Below are 25,433 nucleotides of genomic sequence, written 5' to 3'. Positions count from 1 at the left end.
TCATAATTAGCAAATTATAGCTATGAAACCTAATTAAATTTATTTTAATTACTATTTGTGAAAAAATGCACACCACTCTATCATTATTTTTTATTTTTATTGGTACATGTTTCACGCTTGTCGTTTCAGAAATAATCAATTCAAAATAATTGTAGGTAAGCAATTGATATAGAACTTTTTAATTTAACAACTTGATATTTGTTAGATTATATAACTTTTTTTTTTTTTGAATTGTAAAGCTAATTGTAAATTGTTTTTAAAACTATTTGTAATTTACTTGTAAGATATGAACGTACTTACAAAATCACTTACTTAATTTTAAGATTTTTTCTGAAATTGTACAAATACTGAATGAATGTTTATAATATAGTATTTATAATATTATTTAAAATTTACGAGAATTAATAATTACAAATTCAGTATAGTTTTAAAAACTAAATTTGAGAAAGACAGAGTATATACGAATCTTACCACTACTTTAAGATAAAAAAGTTGATTTCGAAAGATCATTAACTCGAATAACAAACATTTAAGTAACTAACATAACAATACAAAGATAAAAAGGACACAAAATAATAAAGACAATTTACCATAACATACCAAAGAGGGGCAATAACCATAACAAACTAAAGTGATAACCAAAGCACAGTAAATGACAAGGAATAACGATGGTCATAAGATATTCCAACTACAAGACAAATGCTACTACTATTGGTAAAAAGTAAGAATAGCAGATATAATGCTCCAATCTATCCTACTAGAAAATAAAATAACACTCGATTATCTATTAACTTTCCACCTTAATTTGCAATTTCCATAACTTTCTATCTAAGATCGTGTCCTAAAAAGGTTGAAGTTGTGTTATGTCATATTTAATCACATCTCTTAAATACTTTTTCGGCCTACCTCTAAAGCCCACCGCAACCAAACCTTTCACATAGCTTCGCTGGGACATTTGCGCACCTCCTTTTTACATGTTCGTACTATGTCAAATCTCACTTCCCTCATCTTATCCACCATAAAGGTCATTCTCACCTTGTCCCGAGTATCTTCATTCTTACTTGTATCTCTCTTAGTATGATCTAATCACACATTCACCTCAACATTCTTATTTTCTCTTCTCTTCTCTCATTCTTTGAACGTGTAGAATTTTAATTGGCCAACACTCTAATCCACATAACATATTCGATCTATTCACTATTTTATAATACTTTTCTTTTAAATTTATTAGCATAATTACTTTATATTTACTGTTCATGATGTTCAAAAAGCACCTCTATCAACAACTTCTTTCTTTTTGCTATGACTCGAAGCACCTCTAACCTATAAGCCAATCATTTTAAAAGATTATTTGTGTAACACAAATCTTTCTCGTAAATATTAATTCATTCACATGCATGCAGATCATTAATGATTTTAAATAAGACATTAGTTTATATAGCATGAAGTACATAAACCACATAATTCATAACTCTTAGAATACACGTAAAGAGGAAGAGATAGTAATCTTATTTTGTTTTTGCCAAGAATTGAACAGTTAGCCGTCTTAGCTCAGTGGTAGAGCGCGTGGCTTTTAACCACGTGGTCGTGGATTCGATCCCCACAGACGGCGAATAGTAATGATTTTTCTCTTCTATTTTGTATCAAGGATTTTTCTTTTGAAAATTGGAACCCGATACCTCTAATAAAGCATCAAATTTTTTTAACGTATATCATACGATTCATCTTTTTCTATTCAATCATTCGATATTTGAAGTACATAAAGTTCGAGAGGAAAAATTCTAATTAACCACCTTACCACATCACTTATATTCAAATATGAAAATGATACTGGAAAACAAGATGGTTGAAATAAAGTTGTATATCATTTGCTTTGCTTTTCTCAATGCAAGAAAGCAATTGAGATATTTTTTGCTTTAGACGTCCAATATTTCAAATTTAGTGGTCCGACTAATTGAACTCATCGATTCAATTAATTTGAATTCGTGTTGAACAGACTCATCAAAAGACTAATAATATGTTCGTCACTAAGAAATTCTTTATTCCTAATAAAAACTTACAAGTTACAAATAAACGATAATTACTAATTTTTAAATGCAAAAAGGTATCAAGAGAAGTCACATATTGTTTATTTGAAAAATACATTTGATAGCTAAAATAAGATATCAATGACAACATCAATGAGCTGACTTTGCTTTAGACACGCAAGTAAAAGTATATGCAAATTGAAATGACAACATTCACAAATAATAAAGTAAAGAATAAAATCAAATTTGTGTAACATTTGCTTGCAGTATAAGTTTTTTTTTTTTTAAGTATAAGTTAAAATAGGATAAAAATTATGAAATTATCTATTTTATATTAGTAATAAAATAAAAGATAAGTTGTCACGATATAATTATTTTCTTCAAACTTTAATATTGATAATCACGATAGTCCCCAAACTAGAGTATATTCTATGTTTTTTAAAGAATATTAGTATTTTAACGTGTTCAAGCATCATCGTGAATCACGACTATGGAATAAAATTTTTGCTTTGCTTTATTTAAATAGAATATTTTTATTAAAGTAGTTTAAAAGGAAGAAGGATAGAACATAATAGGGACTGCATTTCAAAGTCATAAAAATGAAAATGCAAATAATATTATAATTTAATTATCTATAGAAGATTGTTTGTCCATCAGTATTTTTATAAATTATTTTATTTCAGGATTAATTATTTTAGATAAATTATTTTATTATGTATATGAAATAATTTATTTCATCACTATGATATAATTGGTGTGGAATAAATAATCTAAGGGGTCGTTTCGTGTAATGGATAAATAAAAATAATCCTGGGATAATTTTTTAGTACCCTATTCTTTGTTTGGTTACAAAGTGTGGATAAGTTATCTCAAGATTAATAATTATGGTTGGGATAAGTTATCCCTATTTGTGGGTGGAATACTAATCCCGGGATAACTTATTCCAGGAGAAAAATATATAAAACAACAAAATTACCCTCTTGTATAAACAAACAACTTATTCTTAGATGATTTTTTTTTGTAAACACACAACATACTTTTAGAAATTATGTCATGCATATTTGATAAACCAAATAAAAAATAATTTCAACACAACTTATCCCATCATAATTAATTCTAACATAACTTATTTTCAAACCAAACGAGCCCTAAGTACTATTTAATACCTTCAACCAAACCACAAGATAAAATAATCTCTATATTTTATCCTAAAATTATTATACCTTAGCCCTCACGCCCGAACCACTCCTAATAGTTGCCAAAATCAAATTTTTAAAAATTCAAACCCAAAGTCACACTAGCAAAACAATATTATATCCAAAAAAAAAAAAAAGAGTAGGTAGATCATTTGGCGTGAGAATTAAGAAAACTAGCAAAAGTAAAAGTTGCAGTATCTAAAAAAGTTTGAAATTATTTATACCTTGATATATTCACAAGTATTTTTCACGATTTTTTTAATTTTTTTTTTCAATCGGCCAAAAAAAGATGTTGAAGGCATCAGTGAACGCTCGATATGAGACTGAAGCTGAAAAAGAAGCGGCAACCGGCGGCGCCACTGTAACTTTCAACGCCGGCGACTTTAAGCTCCGTGCTTCTATGACTGATGCTACAGTAATCAACGGTCCCAGCTTAAACGGCTTATCTCTCGCCGTTGAAAAACCTGACTCCTTCATCTTCGACTACAACGTCCCCAAAAATGTGCCGTGAATTTCTTCTCTTCATTTTCATGTTATTTGTTTTTATTATTATAATTATTTTAGTGCTAAATTTCAGTAGATCTTAGCTGTAAAATCGCCATGCCAGTTATAATTATCGGTGAATCTAAGCAAAAAATAGCTGAATCTGTCCAATTTATAAGATACATTTCGAATTTTGAGAGTCTAATAGTATAATTTTGACTGATCATTTGAGCATGATTTTTTTTTAAAATTTACATATTTGTAAATTATTTAAAAAGTCTTATAAAACACAATAAATTGAGACAAATAGAGTATTTGTTTTTGTGTTTTGGATAATTGTGATGTTTGGATCAACTTTCGGTTTACATTCCACCACCAATAGGTATAGACAGGTAGCTCTGTAAAATGTGAAGAAATTACCTAGTGTTTTTTTCTCGGTTGAGATTTGAACTTGACACCTTATGTTTCTCAATCGATATTATTGACCAGTAGGCCACACTAATTCTAGGTGTATTAGTGTTGATTGAGTGCTCGTATTTATTTTTCGTTTGTTAATGGTAATTTACATTGTTTACCAAAAAAAAAAGAAGTTATATTGAGTGGTTCAACGCTAACACTGGGTATGATGAACTGTTTTTTCGCGACGACAAGACTACTCTGCCACTTTCACATGAAACTGAACAAAACATTGCTGAATTAGCTTATTTTTTCGGTCTACGAATTGAAGCATTTTGAAAATTTGGAATGCTTTTCTTAACAGGAGGAAGAAAATCCAAAGAGTCCTCTTTTTATGTTTTGTACTATCATTTTTGTACTTGTTTAAAATTAGTATGGACTATTATTTACTGTTATTTTTAGATTTTTTGTGATTTCAGGACTTCAAGTTTCAATTTATGAACTCAGTTAGCATTTTGGAGAAGCCATTGAATTTGAAGTACATTCACTCTAGAGGAGAGGACAAAACAACACTGGATGGGACATTGGTATTTGATTCCGCGAACAAGTTGTCAGTCAGTCATAAGCTGGGTTCGGGAGGTTGTAAATTGAAGTATAGTTATGTTCATGGAGGACTCACTACTTTCGAGCCGAGTTATGATATAAAAGAGGATTCTTGGGATTTCGCAGTGTCGCATAAAGTTTATGGGAATGATGTTTGTAAGGCAACGTATCAGACGCTGAGTAGGAATTTGGGGCTTCACTGGTCGAGGAGTTCTAAGCTAGGTGGATCGCTTAAGGTACAATTATTTTGTTGTTTGAGATATATCATTGATATAGACCTGAATAAAGTGGATTGGATAAAGATGATTTATATAACTCATACGATACAATTGATAGATTGATCAGTATCTTCTTGGTTGCCTTTTTTGAGTGAGTAATAGAATTGGTGTTGTTTGTCTGATTCTAAAGATTATTTTGATTTGTACAAGATTTGATGGTATCTTGATTGTGCTTGCTGTTTAAAATCCTTATAGGTGGACAAAGCATTGAAAATTGATAGTATAGACGAGTTTTGAGAAAATCGATTACAAAGCTATCTTCTAGTATAAAATTGAAGAACCCATTTTTTTACTACACTAGTCCTATTAGAATGAACCATTTACTCCACTTTTGATAGGATGTTCCATAAGCCAAAAAAATGAATTAATGCCTGCCAGTCCGTTGTCATCCTTGCGGGATTCTCTGCAGTGCTTACACAGTGGAATAGTCCACAATAATAGAATTGTTAGCAATGGAAACAAGTAGGCTCGAGGAGTAGGAAGTGTGTTAAGGGGTTCATACATTAGGCGGTGGTGCACTGTCAAAATGCCTGTTTAATATCGGTTTTCCATACTCTGCCTAGGGAGAGCCTTCCCATGTGGCTGCCTCTTTTATAACACTTCTACATAAAACGAAACATGAAACCATGTTATCTTGGGCTAATGGTATGTTGGAGTAGTAAGTGGACGCGTACTTTCTTTGCACTATTTTGTTTAAAAATGGGTCACTCGTTAATCATTTGAAGGTGTTTGCTCTGCTTAAGACGTCTTGCCCCTCAGTCCTATGCCTGCAAGACATCACATGTTTTAGGGATTAGTCGGTTAGTAGTTTTCAAGGCTACAAGTTTGAGAAAATATAAAAGAACGGAGGTGGATTTCTGGATGACACATACCATCTTACAAGCAACTGTTATGAGCAAAATGAGTTATTCAACGCTTCCTCTTCCAGGCTTGTGTCGTGAATTAAAAACATGCACCAGTTTATGTTAATTGTTTGATTTGTTGTTGATTCGCGTTCTGTGATTCATATCATGTTTGTGTGGCATGCCAAAAATATAGTAACTGATTTATAGTTGGCCAATCTCGTTGGTAAAATGTTCTCTTTCGTTTGATCTTTTGATAGCTAACGAAGAATCCAAAATATATACTACTATGTTTTTGTTATCGTGTTGTTGTTTCCCGTCACTGACATAAACAATTCTTGTCTCCAGGTTTCTGCATCTGTGTGTTTGGACGATGATGAACTTAAATTGCCAAAGTTAACTGCTGAGACTTCGTGGGACTTTGACTCGTAATTCTTTCTGTATTTTCATTTGATGATTTCATATAGTTGTTGTATTATTCTCTAGTGTCCTGTTTAGTCTTTCCATGATAACTCAAAATTTATGATCAAGATTTGCCACTACATTATACTGTAGAACTTCAGATTTCTTGATAAAGTGGGCATATCTTAGAGATTGTTTCTGCTATACGCTCGACTCAAGAAACAACACGTACCTATTATAATCCCGCAAATAGAAGTTTATACTATGTGAAGATTTTATATTATGAACTTCTTTTGAAAAAATAAAATAAAATATGATGCAAATAATTTATATTTGTGTTGAATAGGTTGTACTCTTCCGTATAAAGTTGAGCAAGTTGTCAACATTCATTGGTCCCATCTATAATTTATATGGATATATGTAATAATATATACAAGTATTAATTCAGTATGTGTGTGAGCTCACTATTCAATTTTCTTTATATAAGGACACTCCATCTAGATTGCTTCAAATTATGCTACTGTTTGGTCATAGATTTTCAAATATTATTTTGGTGAAAATTTGAGTGAAATTTCACCATGTGTTTGACCATAATATTTAGGAAACATATTTCACTTTTTTAGACAAATATGATTTATACTCATATGTTTTAAAAAACTATCAAAATTAACCATAAGTTTATATTACAAGTCAATTGGATCTTCGTTGCAACAAATAACAAGTAGTGTCCATGATACTGGAGCAATGTGGTAGTTTGGAGTGAGTGCAACAAACATCATTCCATACATCGTGAAGTAGACAAAACACATAACTTTGTTACCCTGAGCCAATTGTTCATCATTTTCATCAACAACCATATCATCACTGAATATTCACTGAATATTTCATCACTACTTTGATGTTCACTTAAAAAATTATGTAATACAACGCAAACAATTACTATAGATGGTGTTTTTTGTAAAAGATAAAAGTTTGGTGTAAAATTTCAATTTTTAAAATATCCCAAATAATGATATTTGACCGAAATACTAGAAAAAACTAGTATTTGAGAATTTGGGATATTTACCAAAAATATTTGCCAAATAATAGCAAATTCTATGAACAAACACTATTTGCCAATTTTTCCCCCAAATATTATTTTAGAAATCTATGGTCAAACGAGTCCTACAACTGTCTCATTTCTATTTATGATTTCAACATTTTTTTTTAATCAAATGACATAAAGTTCAAATTTATTTTTATCAAAAAATATGTTATTATTAGAAGAAAATGTCACAACCCATACAATCTGGCATTGACCTAACTTATAAAGAACTTTAGGTTACTCCATTTTTTTAAAGGTTTTGGAATCGAATTTCACTAATATCCATTAAAAAATGATATCATATTATGAACTTGATACATAACTCAATCTGAAAATCAAGTTTAAGAAGTGAGGATTGCCTAAAACCAGATAAAAATAATAATCCTCCTCATGCCATTGATATGATAGTCAACACCCCTCAACACCCATAGCTGAACATCTAGAGCGTGAACAATCTTATATGGGGTCCAACATTGGTAAATCAAGAATTGTGATGTGCCTTATTATGATATCCCATTTCATTTAAAAAATTTAACTTATTTGATAAAATATACTTTTATTATTTAATTATATTTTCAATATCGATCAACCAATTAAGAAAATTGCTAAATTTTTACAGAAATCGTCAATAAACCAATAACGCTTTTCTCGATTCAATTTTGAAGGTGCTACAACTAAACTCAAAAAACCCAAGGGAGTGAAGTCCAATTGCTTTTACAACACGAGGAGGGGTATCCTATAATTTAATCCAAATATGTTTTTTTCTCCGTTTTTAATTGCTAACCATATATGTAAGCATTCCAAAATTGAAAAGTCAAAACTCTTCATTGGTGATTATTAGGGTTTGTTGGTTGGGGAAGATTAACTGAGCCCTTTAGCTCAGCTCAAGAGAGAGAAAGAGAGAGGAGAGAGAAGCCTCCAACCTAACAAACTCAAGATTCATATGAAGGCAAATCAAGAAACACTTGGGGCATTTAAAGAACATATTATTTGGAGCTCATAAGTTTTTCTTTTTGTTTGCTTGTGATTTTATATGGATTTTGTCATCTGGGTGTTTGCTTCCTGCAATTATTATTCATAAAGGTGCAATCTTTGAACCCTTCTTGTTTGTTTTTGTAATGGGTAGTTGCTTAAAGCTCTGATCTTTTTCATTTTTTATTGAAAATTGTTGAGTTTGTGTGATTGTTGTGTTTGTTGTTCTCTTGTAGTTTGCATATACCTCCACGAGGTAGTGGTAAGGTCTGGTGCACTATACCCTCTCCAGACCTCACCTGGTGTGATTTCACTAGGCATGTTGTTGTTGTTGTTCTATAAAGGTGTGAAGTTTGGACCCCTTTATGTTTGTGTTTGCTTTGATTTTCGATGTCCATATTGTATATTGTGATCTCTTTCTTATGTTTAACTTCTGCCTATATGAGATTCACATTGCTGGGGTGCGATGCGTTCCTAAATTATTGAGTATTGGAATGAAACATGCCCAAATAGAGTAGAACGGATATACGAGATTTATATCAGTGATCCAACTAGATTAAGTTTAGAGAAAGAGTTTTGTACGCTCTTGGTGGTGTGGAAGTGTATTATTTGCATTGATTGAGGACGTGGATATTTGGGATTGACCACACTTAATGAATGATGCATGTTGAGTTTCTTAGTAGTGGGAATGGCAATGAGTTGTGGGTGGATTCAGACATGGATCTTGGAATTCTATCAAAGAAAGAAAAAATGTATTTATGGGAATGGATCAAGTTGAACCTGAATAGAGTGGTGTAGACGTATCATGTATATAACCAATTCCAACTAATTTGGAATTGGGGTTATCTGATAATATTATGGTTCTTTATTCTTTTTCTATGAGTGGGCTATGTCTTTAGATGATTAAGCAATAGTTTCTTCGTGCTCCTTTTATTTAATTTAGTTGGTTTTGTATTTGTGTGGCTCTTCTTGATTAGTTTTAACTTTAAGATGAGATCAAATGATACTCTTCCAAACATAAACTACATATGCATTAATGTTTAATACTACTATTGAGTACAGTTAATTAACCAAAATATTCATGGTTTCTTTCTCATAATATTCTTCTTCATGTTCAGTAGGTGTCTGGATTCTCAAAGTTATATCGGAGAAGGGGGGGTAGTGCATGAGTTGATGCTTGTTACTAAATGTAGTGAGCGTAATGATAGTTTTTGTGTATAGTAGTGGTGGTTGTGTTTTTTCCTATAAAGAGGTCCAAGCTAATCAGCTGTGGTTAGTAAGCCGACATGCCGAGTAGCTATCTTTTTAGATTAAGCCGGGCAGCTAGACAGGGACTCCAGAAATCCATTTCTGGGAAAGAAAGTGGGCTCCAGGATTCAGTTGAGATTTTGGTTGCCCAAGGGAGATTGTTGTTTGGCAATTCAAAGTGCTTCTATTCAGTACCATTTGCAAGACCAACTGACCTGAATGTGCTTGTCCAGCCTGGAACCTTAGCTGCCGCACAAACGAATTTGCACGTAGTAAACCAGAAAAAGAATATTTCTGTAGTTGGAGCTATTTCTCGTGCAGTTTCAATTCCTTCTGTGTCAGGGCCAGCATTTCACATCTGTGGCTATCACATTGATCACGTGATATCGGACCCTGCTAAAAGTTTGTCTGACAGCGACTCTCACAAAGCACCTATGGAAATCTGTGGTTCTCGAACTTCTCCTCCTGGTTGTTCCTCAAGCAAAATGACTTCAAGACATCTCAATGGTGTTCTTTCTGTAAATAATCCTATTACCTCTTACAGCAATAAAAGCTTTGATAATTGTAGAAAAGCCAGCATGAGTTTGAGAAATAAAAATCAGCCCAACAACTTTTTACTTTACGGATATTTCGCATACAATGTAGCAAAGAAACGGGGAAATTCTAATCTATATGCAGGCTTTGGTTTGATGGGGTTCCATACTTCATCAACTGCTTCTTCTTCTACTGGCACTGCTCATGATGTGTCATTTGGTAACTCTACGTGTGGGGTGCAGCTCTCAAGTTCAGCGGATTCATCTGAACAGTATGCTTCCTTTCATAACTTTCTATTCTTTTTCAACCTTGTATAGCTGAAATACAGGGAATTCATGTCATTTCATACAATACAAAAAGAGAAATATGCAAACTACATATGTGGAAGTGAAGGAATTATTATTGACTTGAACACTATCCTCAGTAGATAGAAACTTGACATCTTGTTGTTAAATAAATTTAAGGAAATTGGTGTGAGTAGTGCTTAAATTTTTGAAAGTATTAGAAGTCCTTGGAATGTAGTGTTATCTCCATAGTTTATACCAGAAGAAAATTCAAGAACTCAAGGATTGAGAAAATTTGCCACCTTATGAACTTCTGCACCTGAAGTAGATTAAGAATTGAAAGAAGTCACGTGTTAGATTGCGTCGGTTGGGATAATATTTTCTTTTATTTGCCTGTGCTTCAAAACCATATATGCCAATATCACAATCTGGAAACTAAAAAAGAAAACACAAAAATGACTTGAGAAGTATTAGAATGTTAGACCTTAGATGCTCCTCAACTATCTTTGGTTGAGGCATCGTTGTTAGTGTTGTCTGTTATGAGAAAATATTAGATGCTTAATACAATTTATCTACCACCATGAGCAAGCTACTAGCTAATTTCAAAGTTGGAACTTGAGTAAAAAAGTACTATGTAAAAGTTAAAATCATCCTGAAAGTTTCTCAAGGCTAGCTACTGTGAGGAAAAAAAACAAAGTTCAAAGCTCTGACAAGCTTATCTCTTGTTCGAAACATTTCTTTGAGCTGGCATCCATCTCTGTGGAAGATTAGTTGGATTTATATCATATCCCACTTATTTGTATAGAGGAAAGTGTGGCTTACCTAATACCTTTTGCTATAGAGTACCGATATTTTTGCTTAGTCATTATGTAGATCTCGAACATTTTGTATATTCTCTCCTTCATGTTCTGTAGATTGCTTATCAAAAGAATATATTGCATTTACTTTTACATTGAAGTGAGAAGTCTTTCTATTCATTCCTATAGTTGCTTTGGTCCAATTGCAGGAATATCCGCATTGACAGAACCCTGAAACTAAATTCCGGATCATGTTACCTGCCTCATCCTGATAAAGAAGATACTGGTGGAGAGGATGCTCATTTTATTTGTAGTGATGAACAAGCAATTGGTGTAGCTGATGGTGTTGGTGGTTGGGCTGATCTTGGTATTGATGCTGGGAAGTATGCACGAGAGCTAATGTCGAACTCAGTGGCCGCAATTCAAGATGAGCCTAAAGGTTCAGTGGACCCAGCCAGAGTCCTCGATAAAGCTTATACATGCACAAAAGCCAAAGGTTCCTCAACTGCCTGTATAATTGCCCTCACAGATCAGGTACATGTGCAATTCTCAGCCATTGTTGGAGTATGCATTCTTTTGAGTTTGGCCATTGTTAGACTTATCATTTTTTTTCTCTTCCCAGGGTCTGCATGCTGTTAATTTAGGAGATAGCGGATTCATAGTGGTCAGAGATGGATCTACTGTTTTCAGATCCCCTGTGCAGCAGCATGATTTCAATTTCACATATCAACTAGAGAGTGGTAATGCTGGTGACTTACCAAGTTCTGGAGAGGTTAGTGATGCCTGCCCCATTTTCTAAATACTATGTAGAACTTGGTTAAGAGCTTATGTTTATCGGAGTCTGGAAAATTTGTCATACTCAAATCAAAGAGTGTTGCCTTTATTCAGTCTTCTGTTACGACTTTTCTATGTTATTAGGAGAGCACAGTGTTTTGGGTTCATTGTTTTAAGTTGTTCCTGTACAGTTCCTTGTAATTACTTTTTTTAGTTAAACATAATATGGAGAGATGCATTTCTTCATGGTTTAGTCATCATAGATGTGAATCACGAGAAGTGTACCATGTTTTAGACATATTTTTTCATTTTCTAGTATTAGCTCAAATTCCCCTCATGGTTCTTGTCCTCCCTTTTCTTTTTTCTAGTTGTGACAAATGTCATTTCTTTTCAGTTATTGATCAGAACTTCTTGGTAATGTCAATGGCATCCTGTCTTGTCATCACTATATTTCTTTTAAAGGCATTCATCACCCCTCCTCCAAAAAAAAGAAGAGAAAATGCGTTGCTCATTCTTTTATCGGTTGAGCAGAAATCGCAGTATCAACTGAATTGTTTATGTCGGTTCAGGACTCCAATTGTTCCTTCAACTGGTTCACTGTGGATGCCTCCAATTCATTTAGTTGTAGCACAATTCTCTCTTAATCTGAATGACTTGCCTGTGCTGCAGGTCTTCAAAATACCAGTGGCACAAGGAGATGTTATAATAACTGGTACTGATGGGTTGTTTGACAATTTGTACAACAATGATATTAATGCAATTGTTGTTCATGCAACAAGAGCTGGCTTAGGGCCACAGGTGACAGCTCAGAAGATAGCTGCATTAGCTCGGCAAAGAGCACAGGATAAAAACAGGCAGACCCCTTTCTCTTCTGCAGCTCAAGAAGCTGGGTTCCGTTACTATGGCGGGAAGCTGGACGATATAACTGTGGTTGTGTCCTACATAAGCAGTGACAGAAATGTATGAGCACTCTGTATTTTCGCCACCTCCCCTCCTTTTATTCTCGACAGCTTGTAGGATTTAAGTTCTTTGTTTGCTTACATTTACAATTTTTTTTCTTGCATGGAAATGACAGGCATCACTTCACTTCTCTGGATGTGCTAAATTGTTCTATCATACTTCTACACAAAAAGGCTGTGCCAAACCTTTCAAACACACACATCCTCCTTTATTTCTCTCTAAATATAACCTTTACTACCTGTGAAGAGTGCTGCATTTTGTGTCACTTCATGCTTATGTTACCCTACTCTTCATTTAGTTCGTTTTCATTCCGACATCACCTACGGAGCATGTCATCTTAATTCTTTGATGTCATCTTTAGCGCACGTTTGGTATTGTTTTAGAAGGCTCAGTTATTATGATGTGGTTGCTGTTTTGATTGATCTAAGTTTTTCTCTCAATTTTTAATGGTTTTCAATAGATATAGATCTCAATTTTTAATGGTTTTCAATAGATATAGAAAGTCCTAGTTCTTACTGTTTCATATCAGCGTTTTACAAAAACTCTCATCATGTTGACTTATCATTCAACATGGCCTCACTTATCAAAACATTGTTATGAAGCACCTTTTCAACGAGTTCCTGGTTGTATTTCAAACATAGTAGAAGCTGTAGCTTACTCTCGTGTACGGTTTTATAGAAAATGGAAACTGATGCCTCTCTTGTCCCGTGATGTGCAGGAAAGATCTAACAGCTTAAAGATGTAGTTGAGAGCTTTGGTTTCTTGCTTTGGATCGCTTGGCTTTGGTCTACCGCCTACAGGTTTTAAGCTCCATATGAAGGGGATGTCAAATCCTTGCTTATATCGTGTGAAATATCTCGAAGATCACTTTTACTTCTGATGCACTAGTCTTGGCAATTTACCCCCTCTGTCCCACTCCATGCCTTACACACACACAAGCGAAGAAGGTAGATCGCAAACAACTCCCTCCCTCCCTCTCTCTCTGTCTCTCTCCCTCCGTCCCCCCCTCTCCCGTTAGTGGAAAGATCATACGAGTGCTGATCATGTATATGGAATAGATGTAGACAGAATTGTACTCCTATATATGGTGCTTATTTAGGAATTATCTTTCTGGAAATATGTTGGTTTCCCATAGAATTGCTAGTTAGGACATACAGTAACTTGCAGCATTAAGTTTTCTTCAATTCTTGGAAACCAAATTCTGTTATCTTTTTCCAGTGTAATAGTATTCTTGGACATGATTTTCCCACTGGCTGTATATAAATGAGCATTTCTCCTTTGTTCCCTATGTTCATCTTTTTTATTTTCGTTTTCTTTGTTTAGATTCACTTGTCTAAGACGCGATCTTGATACTAGTACATACCGATCATTGCGACCCCTTGTCCCCGCCATTGTAGCATGTGTGTTGTGGTACAAGTCACAATTATGTAAAAAATAATAATTCTAGTTCTACATTGTATAATAAGTTACCTATCAAATTACTCGAAAGTATCTCAATTACACACTCTAAATCTACTACATTCTTCATATATTAAGTAGGAGGAGCCATACATGTGACTTTTTGGTGCAAAGTCTCTCATTACACTTTTTGTTTCTCGGGATTTAAATGGTATGAAATTTAATCAAGTAAAATGATTTTTTGATATTAATATCACACGTTTCGATAAACTAAAAATATCGCATAAATTGAAGGAAAAAGGTATTATTTTTTTATTTTTTAAAGAAATCATCTATACGAGTTTTTGGGTGTGTTCGATATGAAAGTAACATGTTTTTTTTTACACAACTTTTTCATATTTGGTACGTAAACAAAAAATATATACAATCTAGATAAACATTATGAGAAGTGGATATGACGTAGTTGGAATGAGGGTGAGGAGATAGAACACAATGAATGTGAAATAAACTATTTAAACAATCTTTACTGGATTTGATCGTATCCGTACCCAAACTTCTAGCTCCGACCCTCCCTCCATATAACACAATCTTTTAGTTAAATATATCTCTACAACAATCATAGTCAAGATAAAATTATTGGACTTTTGCAACATTTTCTTTTGAATGCAATTGCATAGAAATTCAAGTGGAGCATTCTCAATCATATAAACAACTTATTTGCAACTCCATAAAAAAATAGTCTTTCCACTACTTGACTTTAACCTTTTCTTTTTTAAATCATCTCAAGAGTCAATAAAATACCACAAAATTTCAACTTTTTATGTGTGCAGTTTTGAAATTTTGCAGCTAAAATTTTACAGAAATCCAAATGGGGTCTCCAACTTCAAGAATTGGTGCAGCAATTGTAATAGGTGTTGTTGTTGGTTGTGTTTTTGCTTTCTTTTATCCCTATGGATTCTTTTATCCTAATCCACCACCTAAATCTCATCCTTTGTTTAAATATGATGTTTTGGTAAGTCACTCTGCACTAATTTCTCTGTTACTTGATACACTAAGCTCTCGTTATGCGCGGAATTTGAGAAAGAGTATGACCATAATGGCCTATTGTACCTCATCGTATTATGTAAGAGACTGTTTTCATGACTCGAAATAAGTTTTTCTTTGACCATGTTCTTTTCATGTCATTTAATTATTGTGAGTTATAGTGTTTTTCACTTTGTTTTTAAATATGTAAATTTACCCTTCGGGATGACCCAATGGTTTGGCCTTGGGACTTTCATGTTGGAGGTCTCAAGTTCGGAACCCCTTGCGAGCGAAAACAAGGGGTTTGACTTCTGGGTTGAGCTTGTCGCACTGGGCTTGCCTAGTGCGGGTTACCTCTCTCGTGTGGTTTGCGAGCTATTGCATAGGAGTGGAGGTTTTACCCTATGCGCACCAAAGGATAGCGGCTGCTGGTTTCTCTTGTCATCAAAATAATAGATTCCATGTCTAAATTAACGAACTTTTGACTCTCAAAATCTAACTGGTGTCACATAAACCGGAATAGAGGTTGGAGCTAGGGAGTGTTTACTTTACATCAGATGCTTATTATTATCTCCTTTTTTTTTGTTGTTGAGGTGGGATATGGGATGCAGAGTTACAATAAGAGACAGATTATTGAGTATTGTAGTAAAATTGGCCTGAGTAGAGTGGATCAGATATAAGTGATAAGTATAAACGAATCTGATTAGTATAGGATTGAGGTCTAGTCGATCATCGATTCATGCGTTGATATGTGATTAGGTGTTGATAGTTTAAGAGTTGAGGAGATTTTGGTTATGATACTATCTCGAGCAACGGTAAAGTTGTCTCCATATAACATTATAGGTCTTGGTTTCGAGATATGGAATCAGCCAGTAATGCTTGTGTTAGCGTAGACTGCTTACATTGTACCTTGTTAGGGTGCAAACCTTCCCTGGCTCCCTGTAGGAGCGTGGGATGATTCATGCACGGAGCTATCCTTTTATTGACGGTGTCTGCATTCAGCCCCATTCTCATTTCTCATCTTTCTGAAAGATGAGGCATTTAGGCATTATGTCTATATTCATATGCTGCATATAATTCTGAGTATTGACGATAAACACTCCATGACTAGTATCTTTTCTACATGTGACATTTGGTATAACGGCCAAAATGTCGTTTGATCAGTGTTGAAGTCTTCTCTATGTATGTACGTTTTAACTTTTGACATCTAATTCACAGGTCGAGTCATGGTCGAATGAATCCACAGAGTGGATGAACATGTTGAGATCATACATTAGGAGGTTGTCGGAGAAGAATGCAGAGTTGCAGAAGCAAGTAAAAGAACTAAATGAAAAGCTTCAGATAGCCGAGCAGGAAAAAAGCCGTGCACAGGAGCCACTTGTATTGTTAGGTGAACCTAAAAAAAGCTGCTCCGTCTGGCAAAGTCAAGAGTTCAAGAACTAACCGTCCTGTCCTTCCAGACGAATCAGTGAACCCGAGACTAGCTAAGATATTGACAAAGGTTGCGGTAGGGAAAGAGGTCATAGTTGTACTTGCCAATTCAATTGTGAAATCAATGCTGGAAATGTGGTTAACCAACGTAAAAAGGGCGGGTATACCAAATTATCTGGTCGTTGCATTGGATGATGACGTTGTAGATTTCTGTAATGAAAACGGGGAGAGACACTGATGAGACTGTCGATTTTATTGTTAAAAGTGGAGGTAACCATGCCATTTCAGGATTAAAGTTCCGAATTCTGAGAGAGTTATTGCAGCTTGGCTACAGCGTCCTGCTTTCTGATGTCGACATTGTGTATCTACAAAATCCTTTTGATCATCTATACCGCGATTCAGACGTGGAGGTCATGTCCAATGGTCACAACAACATGACAGCTTATGGCTACAACGACGTCTCTGATGAAGCTGATATGGGTTGGGCCCGATACACTCATACAATGAGGATATGGGCTATATCTGTCCAACGATTCCTGCAATTGAACTCTTGGATCGCGTTGCTAACAGGCTCACTCAAGAGCCAAATGCTTAGGACCAGGCTGTTTTCAATGAAGAGTTAGCCTTTCCATCGTACACCGGGTACATTGGACTCTATGCTTCTACGAGAGTAATGGATTTCTACTTGTTCATGAATAGCAAGATCCTTTTCAAAATCATACGAAAAGATTCGAATTTGAAGAAGTTGAAGCTAGTTGCAGTTCATATAAATTACCATCCAGATAAGCTTTATAGAATGAAAGCAGTTGTTGAGTACTATGTTTATAGCAAACAAGATGCTTTAATTTGGATGCATTCCCAGATGGTTCAGATTGATAGGTACTTCTATTTTAAACGACGGTGGTGTCTGGACCAGCATACGTGCACCTGGAATATTCCACTCGGTACCTACTACTTTTTCTTTTTCTTGTAATATCAATTTTGTCACTTACCTACTCGTGGTGGAGGTAGAGTACTAGTATCAGCTTCATCTGAATCTAATACTTTCGATGCACATGTATTGGTGTAAACATTTATAAAAAAGTTTTTGCAAACAAATGGTAGATATATGAATTCATAACTTAAAAAAAATTGGTTAAATACTAAAAACTTAAAAGTTAAACCTACAAAAGCTCAAATCCTGAATCCTACTCTGGTTAGTCGAGTAATACAACATAGACCAAAAGCCATCAAAGTCATACCACTAAACTAAATCTACACTTATTGACGGAAAAAGATTTACTATTACCCAGTAACTTCAAAATCCTGAATCTGTCTCTGTCTACTTTGCAACAGAAGTAACAGAATCTCCTTGAGAAACCGGAGTCTCGGGATTGACAAAACTGACACTATCACCATCACCATCACCATTATTGCTATTATTATTATTATTATTATTATTATCGGGAAGCTTAAAAAATAGGTAAAAATGAGATCCATCTTTTACCCCATAATCCACAAGGGAAATTTCATCGTCATTCAACATGATTGAATCTCCATGTCCTGTATCCAACATGAGAATCAAACGATTCTCTGGAAGTTTTTCTTGATTACTTATTTCTTTTTTCAAATCAGCCACAGATGTATCTTTGGCTACTCGAATATGAAATAGTGTCCCTGTTAATATTTGTATCACTAAATTCATTTTCTTTTGATTTTCATTTCGAATGAGTGTTAAGAGATTAAAAAGAAAGAATGAAAAAAAAAAATCATAGAGATTGCATGGTTGAAGAAGTTTGTTGCATTTGCATTACCTAAAAAATAGGTAGTTGTGAGACATAAGGAGTCATGCTAATTCAAAATCTTTAATAAGTTAATTTGAGTTTAATAGATATTTGTGAAAGGCATAAGTGTTTACTATTTGAGTAAAAATTGATTCAAATTGATAAATCAAATCAAATCAAATCAAACTGATTAAATAAACTAATTTTATTGGGGTTTGACTTCGTTTGGTTTTTACATTTTTTTGAAATTAGTTAAACTGATTTGATATTGATTTGGATTTTTAGATTTTTGTTTGTCATTATATATATATTTGATACTATTAATATACTTTTGTAGAGTGTAATCAAACCTTTCGCATAGCGCATCTTGATCTAGTAATGACATGATTAAAAATATCACACTTTTTAAAAAAAATTATAAAATTGTTTTAATAAGAAAATATTTCTAATTTAATTTTCATAGGTCACTACAAAAGTGTGCATAGTGAAATAATACCCCTTTAATATTTCCATTACTAAATTCATTTTCTTTCATTTTGCTCATGGAAATTGTTTGGAAATAATTATTTTAAATTATTTGTCATTTTTGAAGTTTGAGATAAAAATAATTATTATTTTTCATTTACCCTTAGAATAAATCACAACAAACGTAAAAATCTTGGGCAGTTGTTTTTTTTGTTTATCGTTTTCCTTCTTTTTTGTTTATCATTTTCCTTAGTTTCTCTTTTGAGTGTAATTTATATTATATTTTGGGGAAATGCATAAGTATCCCCCAGCCTATGCCCAAAATCCCTGAGACACACCTAACATTTACTAAGGTCCTATTACCCCCCTAACTTATTTTATATATAATTTTCTACCCCTTTTCGGCCTACGTGGCACTATCCTTGAAAAAATTGTCAACACGCACTGGGCCCACAAGATATATATACCTAGTGCTATATTATAATTTATTTTTTGTATTTACCAAAAAATATCTATGTTAGATTTTAGGGATAAGGGTCTAAAAAATATTCAAACTTTGGTCGAATTTGCTGTTGTGACACTAAACTTTCATGAGGACCTATTACCTCCCTAGACTATTTTCATGAAAATTTAGTATCGCAATAACAAATTCGATCAAAGTTGGGGTATTTTTGAGATAAAATCCAAGTTTTCTTCTGATTCTTTTATTTTTGAAGTGTAAATTGTGAAATAATTTGATACTTAACATGATATTGGAGTAATTTTCTTAAAATTTAGGGGTTTTTTGCTTGCTTGTTTTTGAATTTAAGTCATCTGCGGCCCCTTAAAGTTGTTCGCATAATTCACTTAGACACTTCAACTAGGGCTAGTATCTATTGAACACATCTACCCTCTCGAATTTGAACCATTTAGCCACTTTATGCAGATGTGACACGGAAAATGTAATTCACGTCTTGATAAGCGCGTGAAATCAATATTTTAACATTTTTCCTTTTCCTTTTCAATTTTTTCTTTTTATTTCTCTTTTTTTTTAAAAAAAAAAAGTACACAATCTTTTTCTTCTTCCTCTCTTTTAAAACCACGCCTACTGCAACCATCCATCACCATTTTTTTCCCCACAAATTTCCTCCTCCTTTTTTTTTAAAAAAATCATCTTATTATTGTCACTTCCTTGGAAAAAAAATGGAGATCACCAGTTCTTTATCAAATAAAATAGAGATTATTATGTACGTCTTCTTTGCCCGAAAAAATGGAGACCATCCATATCTTCTTTACCGAAAAAAATGGGATTATTATTTAAATATTTTTCTCTCCATCTTCACCTCTCCCCACACACCCCCTTCTTCCTCACAAATGGAACAGAAAAATAATAATTTTAAAAAAAACGAATCTTTTAAGAAAACACTATCAATTTAAATGGAAATAAGAAAGAAGGCATAAAGAAAAATAAAAATGATAAATTCATACATAATATATGTTAAAACCTCTAATTTTTCTAAATGGAGGTTAACAATGGTGGACAAGGTAGTTCTGTAAGGGAAATAGAGGTGGGGTGCAGGGGTGGGGGTTAGGGGGTGTATAATTTTATTTATTTTTTTAGTTTAAAGTATTTTCTTTTAGGATTTTGTTATATTCAAAATTTATTTTTATAATTATTTTAAATTAAAATGTCACGTGTCTTCATTTGATTTGTCATGTTGACACCTCATATGCATGTGTATTACACGCACTTTCTCTTTAGACTAAGTGTCAGAAAAATGTTCAATAGGTATTTATTTATTAAGATTGGAGTGTCTAATAGGAAACAAGGTCTATTAAGGTGTCTAAGTGAATTATAGGGACAACTTTGCGGGGCCACATATGACTTAAGCCTTTTTGAATCGGATATTTCTATTGTTTGAATCTACCTAAGCTTTGAACAAAAGTTTATAGTTTGTGTAAAAATCTTTTTTTTACAATGAACAAGAAACCTTTGATTTTTTACCGTGAACAAGCAACAAATGTTTATAGTTTATGTAAAAATCAATGTTCCTAATATCTAGTTTATCTCTAAATATCCAACTAAATTTATTGTTTCTTCATCAGCTTCAAGTAACTAGTTTAATTTTTTCCTCGACAACAAGACTAAATTTTTGTATGGATATAACGGCAAATACTCGTAAATGAAACATAGGATAAAGATTTTCTCTATAAAATTGAAGTAACTAGATTTTCATAGAGAATGGATTAATGCTCTCTTGTAGATACATTAAACAAACTGTCATTTAAAGAATTAAAAAAATATTATTAATAAATTAAAAAATGTGACATGACATCCTAGTAGGAGAGAGATAATGTATTTTTTGTGTCAAGTATATTTTGAAGAAAATAGGCAAAGTTGAGTGATATTGTAGTCCTAAAACAAACATAAGTGATATTCCTAGATAATTTCCCAAACATGGGTGACTATCTAGGAAAATTACTCCATTTAATTTGACAAGTAGATATATATTTTGTTAATTGGTATTTATTTGCTAATAAATAACCATTTCTACATGACCTATCTTAAAATGTTTTAGGTTATTAGAAGATCAACATTAATAAAGCACATTTACTGTATTTGTGTGTATATTAATCCCATATATTCAGTATCAATTTCATTTATTTAGTGTATTTGCAATATCTAGTGTAGTTATGTAAATAGTTACAAATTAATTTTGAGAGCTCACTGATATATTTACTGTATTGTGTGATGTATTTAGTAAATTTATGCATAAATATATCTATATGATACCAAATTTGTGATGTATCAAGTGTATTTATGCATAGTTACATACTAAAAAAAGAAGAAGACGGCTATAGTTACCCAAATACATATATTTGAGTACATAGATACATGTGACTAATGTAATTATACCTTAATTAGTGAGCCTTCAATGACTATTCGATATTCATTACATAACAGAAAGACGGAGAGAAAGGAGAGAGTGAGGGAGAACAGAGTGTATACTTTATAGATTATAAACAAACATTTCACATAATGTATTTGTTAATGACATAACAAAGAACATCACACTTTTAAAAAAATATGAAATTGGTTTAAAAGAAAATGTTTCTAATTCAATTTGCATATTTATGACATGTTCTTTGTTCCTTTTAAAGTTTAAAGCCAAATAAGTCATTCATCACATTGACAACATAGAAAAATATAAAATTAATTTAAATGATAGCAATTTGAGTTATTTTTTAAGTTCACTGAATATTTAAATATTGTCTTGAAATAAGTTGACATTAACACTATAAACTAATTTTAAAATTAATTATATTTCCAACTAAGAGATTAGAAGTTTTGAGATTTCTTGAATTCTAGATAGTAATAAGGACAACAATTCACAATGATAATCCAAAAAAATATAATTTAGCAATTGCTCAATCCATTAGCCCCAGTACTATAAGGAAAGCTCTATGCGGAGATAAGGTCTGTACGTTCAAATAAAACATTTCAGACTTGTTCAATTTCAATCAGACCTGTTCGATTTCAAACTCCATATCAAAGATAAATTGAAATGATTCGAATCCATTCAAATAAAGTTATACTCATGATCCAAAAGATTCAAAACTAGTAAATCATGTTATCTTTACCTTCTAGTAACCTCAAATTACATTATTCTTACCAGGGGCGTAGGGGGTCATCGGGTTCACGTGAACCCATGGTCCCCTCCCGAAATCATATATAGTAGTGTTATATTTTTTAAAAATATTTAAATATAGATGCGTGAATCCAGACTCGAAGTATCATATAATGTAGTACGATGATGATTGGGTGCACCTCTCTAGGTGATGTTAGAAATTTGAATTTTTTTATCTATCTTGTTTTAGTTTTCTTTCTAATATTTTGTAACTGGTTTGGATAAATAAAAGTTAATTTTGGACCCATGATTTTAAAATTTTAATGGTTTTCAGTAAAAGAATCTAACCGGTCAAATTTATATCTTAGATCCACCTTTTTGTAATAGTGCACCCATTATCTATAAATCCTGAATACGCCTTTAATTTTTACATTTCAACTAACCATTCGATTAAATTTTATAACCGTATATAAGGCTATGACATCAACTAAAGATGAATTACAAAATAATTTTCTTTACGATTTTTGTGTTTTTTTAAAAATGAAAGGAAAAATCAGCTTTCTACTCCACCCGCAAAAAGAGAAAAAAAATTAGAAAAATTGAAGCTAGAGAAATATTTTAGGTCTCTTTCGTTGAATTATCACTACAAAAAGTTTTTATATATATATATATATATAAGAGTTTTTTTCCAGTAATTTTTTGCTTAATTAAAACATAATTATGATAGAATCCAAATATGATGAAAAAATTTAGGACAAATCCTAACGAATGAGAGCTTGTTCTCAGAAATATTTTCTTTATTTAATTATTTCAATTTTCTTATTTTTTCCTTTTAAAAAAAGATACTCAAACTTTATTTTATATATATTCCTCCTTTCTTTTAATGAGATTATTAATTACTTGACATTTTTTTAGAAGAATATTGATTATTTTTTTTTGAAAAAAAGAATGACTATTTATTTACCATGTCTAAAAAAAGAAAAAGAAAGAAGATACTTGTACTTATGTACTGTTGTAACGTAGATCTTGTCGACATTTCACCTTTTTATTTTTCCTTTTTTCATTATCAAGATAGTGACTAAACTTAGAATAGATATATTGCAGATATTTTCCTTTTCTTTAATTAGTGGAAAATAATGAGTAAAAAAAATAAAATAACAAAGCTAATCATAAAATTTTTCCAAAAAATAAATTCATCCATCCTTTTTATTGCTTTTTAAAAAAAATAATAATTTGGTAATCAATTAAATAGTCGAAGATTTATCATAAACGACTTCTTTATCTTTCATGGTAGGAATAAAGTTTGTGTACGTTTTATCCTCCTCAAACTCCACTTATGATATTACACTAGGTATATATTGTTGTTGTCGTTTGTTTGGTAATCAACCAATTAATCGAGTGTGTATCGGAAACGATCAATCTTTCTATCTCTCAAAACTGCATGGATAAGGTCTGTGTATACTCCATCCTCTCCAATCTCCAGACCACATTAATGATATTACACTGGGTATTTTGTTATTGTTTTTTGTTGGGTAATCAATCGAATAGTCGAGAGTCTATCGGAAAACTATCTCTCTATTTTACAAAAATAGAAATAAGATTTCATTACATATACACCAACATCATACCCTATTCAAAATTTATTTGCGAGATTATACTGAATATATATTTTTGGATAATCAATCAAAAGCAATTTTAATTAAAAAATGAAAAACAGTTTTGGTAAAGTATAGATAATATTTCAAGTTTAAATTAGTAGAATCTAACGTCTTTAAACTTTATAATTTTGTCTAAATTGCATTGATGTAGCATCTTTTCAAAAGGAAACGTAAACTTCACTAAACTACAATAATAATTATGCCTTTTAACAAGTTATAATCGACTATACATATAACTATAAAAAATTATCTATATTCCATTTTTGGTTAAATTTACATTAATTTTAACAATACGTAGGTATTTCGAAACAACTTATTAATATTATAATATTAAACAAAAAATTGATTTTATTATTTTATTTTATTTTATTTTATTTTATTTTAATAGTATATAATTCCAAATATGCTTACTTTTCTTTGTTAGTCCTTTTCCTTTTGCTCTTGTCATTTCACAAGCTTCAACTTAGCTTGTCCTTTACTCAATTGTAACTTTGCTTTGTCTAATTTAACTTTATTCCAGCTGCAGTAAAAAACCAACAGGAAAAGAATAAGTATAAAAACAAGGCCTCTTTTTTTATTATTATTAATGTTTAATAATAATGTTAAATTGTAGAAAATGTTTTTCTAAAATGATTATTTTCGATCGAAAGTCATTACCGATGAGAGTAATGTGTACACAAACATTATCCCTATCTGGTTAGTGACTAGCCATCTTGGGAGTTAGAGAAGTTGTTTTTGATAGACTTGCGGTTGAACAAAAAACATAATAAAATCGTCCCAGAAAAGGAATAGCAGAAGTGAGGAAGCCACGATAAAATATTAAAGATAACATGACAAAGTAAATTGAAAGTCATTATCATTTTTCAAAAGTATTAAGTAATTAATGGTTTTATTAAACTTAATTATTGTAAACGTGTAATTCTAAATGATATCATAAAACATATTATTCTCAAACTTCAATTAGGGGTTGTTTGGATGTTGGTTATTCATGTATTAATTATTTTATCTTTTTACTTTGCAAAATATAATAAATAAATTTACTCATAGCTTAATTATATTTTAGTTATGTGTGGAATTGTAAACTGGTAACCAAACATCGTACTTGATGTGCTAGATTTTATACACAATAGCTAAAATACTACTAAGCATAATGTTAAAAATAAAAAAATAAAAAAATAAAAATACTAAGCATATGTTAATTATATTA

The 25,433-nt window shown here is 32.1% G+C and overlaps 2 protein-coding genes, 1 non-coding gene and 1 pseudogene across 4 annotated transcripts; all 4 read left to right on the top strand.

Moving 5' to 3' along the window:
- The first annotated feature begins 1,540 nt into the window (after positions 1-1,540).
- Positions 1,541-1,612, top strand: TRNAK-UUU (transfer RNA lysine (anticodon UUU)). The gene has a single exon. It is a non-coding gene; the product is annotated as a tRNA-Lys (tRNA).
- A 1,878-nt stretch (positions 1,613-3,490) lies between these two features.
- Positions 3,491-6,412, top strand: LOC125820007 (outer envelope pore protein 24B, chloroplastic-like). The gene is made up of 3 exons (XM_049499423.1): positions 3,491-3,725; positions 4,582-4,941; positions 6,174-6,412. Exons 1-3 carry the CDS (start codon positions 3,513-3,515, stop codon positions 6,255-6,257), a joined length of 657 nt encoding a protein of 218 aa, XP_049355380.1. The 5' UTR covers positions 3,491-3,512; the 3' UTR covers positions 6,258-6,412.
- Positions 6,413-8,125: 1,713 nt separating this feature from the next.
- Positions 8,126-14,159, top strand: LOC125819992 (probable protein phosphatase 2C 55). 2 transcript variants are annotated; one of them, XM_049499406.1, is made up of 6 exons: positions 8,126-8,394; positions 9,405-10,336; positions 11,356-11,680; positions 11,769-11,918; positions 12,590-12,880; positions 13,599-14,159. In XM_049499406.1, the coding sequence occupies exons 2-6, from the start codon at positions 9,570-9,572 to the stop codon at positions 13,623-13,625; spliced, it is 1,560 nt and encodes a 519-aa protein (XP_049355363.1). In that variant the 5' UTR covers positions 8,126-8,394; positions 9,405-9,569; the 3' UTR covers positions 13,626-14,159. The 2 variants fall into 2 exon arrangements, with proteins under 2 accessions (XP_049355363.1, XP_049355362.1); XM_049499405.1 differs by having other exon boundaries at positions 9,402-10,336.
- Positions 14,160-15,052: 893 nt separating this feature from the next.
- Positions 15,053-17,664, top strand: LOC125820071 (arabinosyltransferase RRA3-like; annotated as a pseudogene).
- The last annotated feature ends 7,769 nt before the right edge of the window (positions 17,665-25,433 follow it).

The sequence above is a fragment of the Solanum verrucosum genome, unplaced genomic scaffold, assembly GCF_900185275.1.
Source record: "Solanum verrucosum unplaced genomic scaffold, falcon-dt-bn FXZP01000229.1, whole genome shotgun sequence".
Classification (NCBI taxonomy): Eukaryota; Viridiplantae; Streptophyta; class Magnoliopsida; order Solanales; family Solanaceae; genus Solanum; species Solanum verrucosum.
This window is presented reverse-complemented; position numbering and strand designations above follow the sequence as displayed.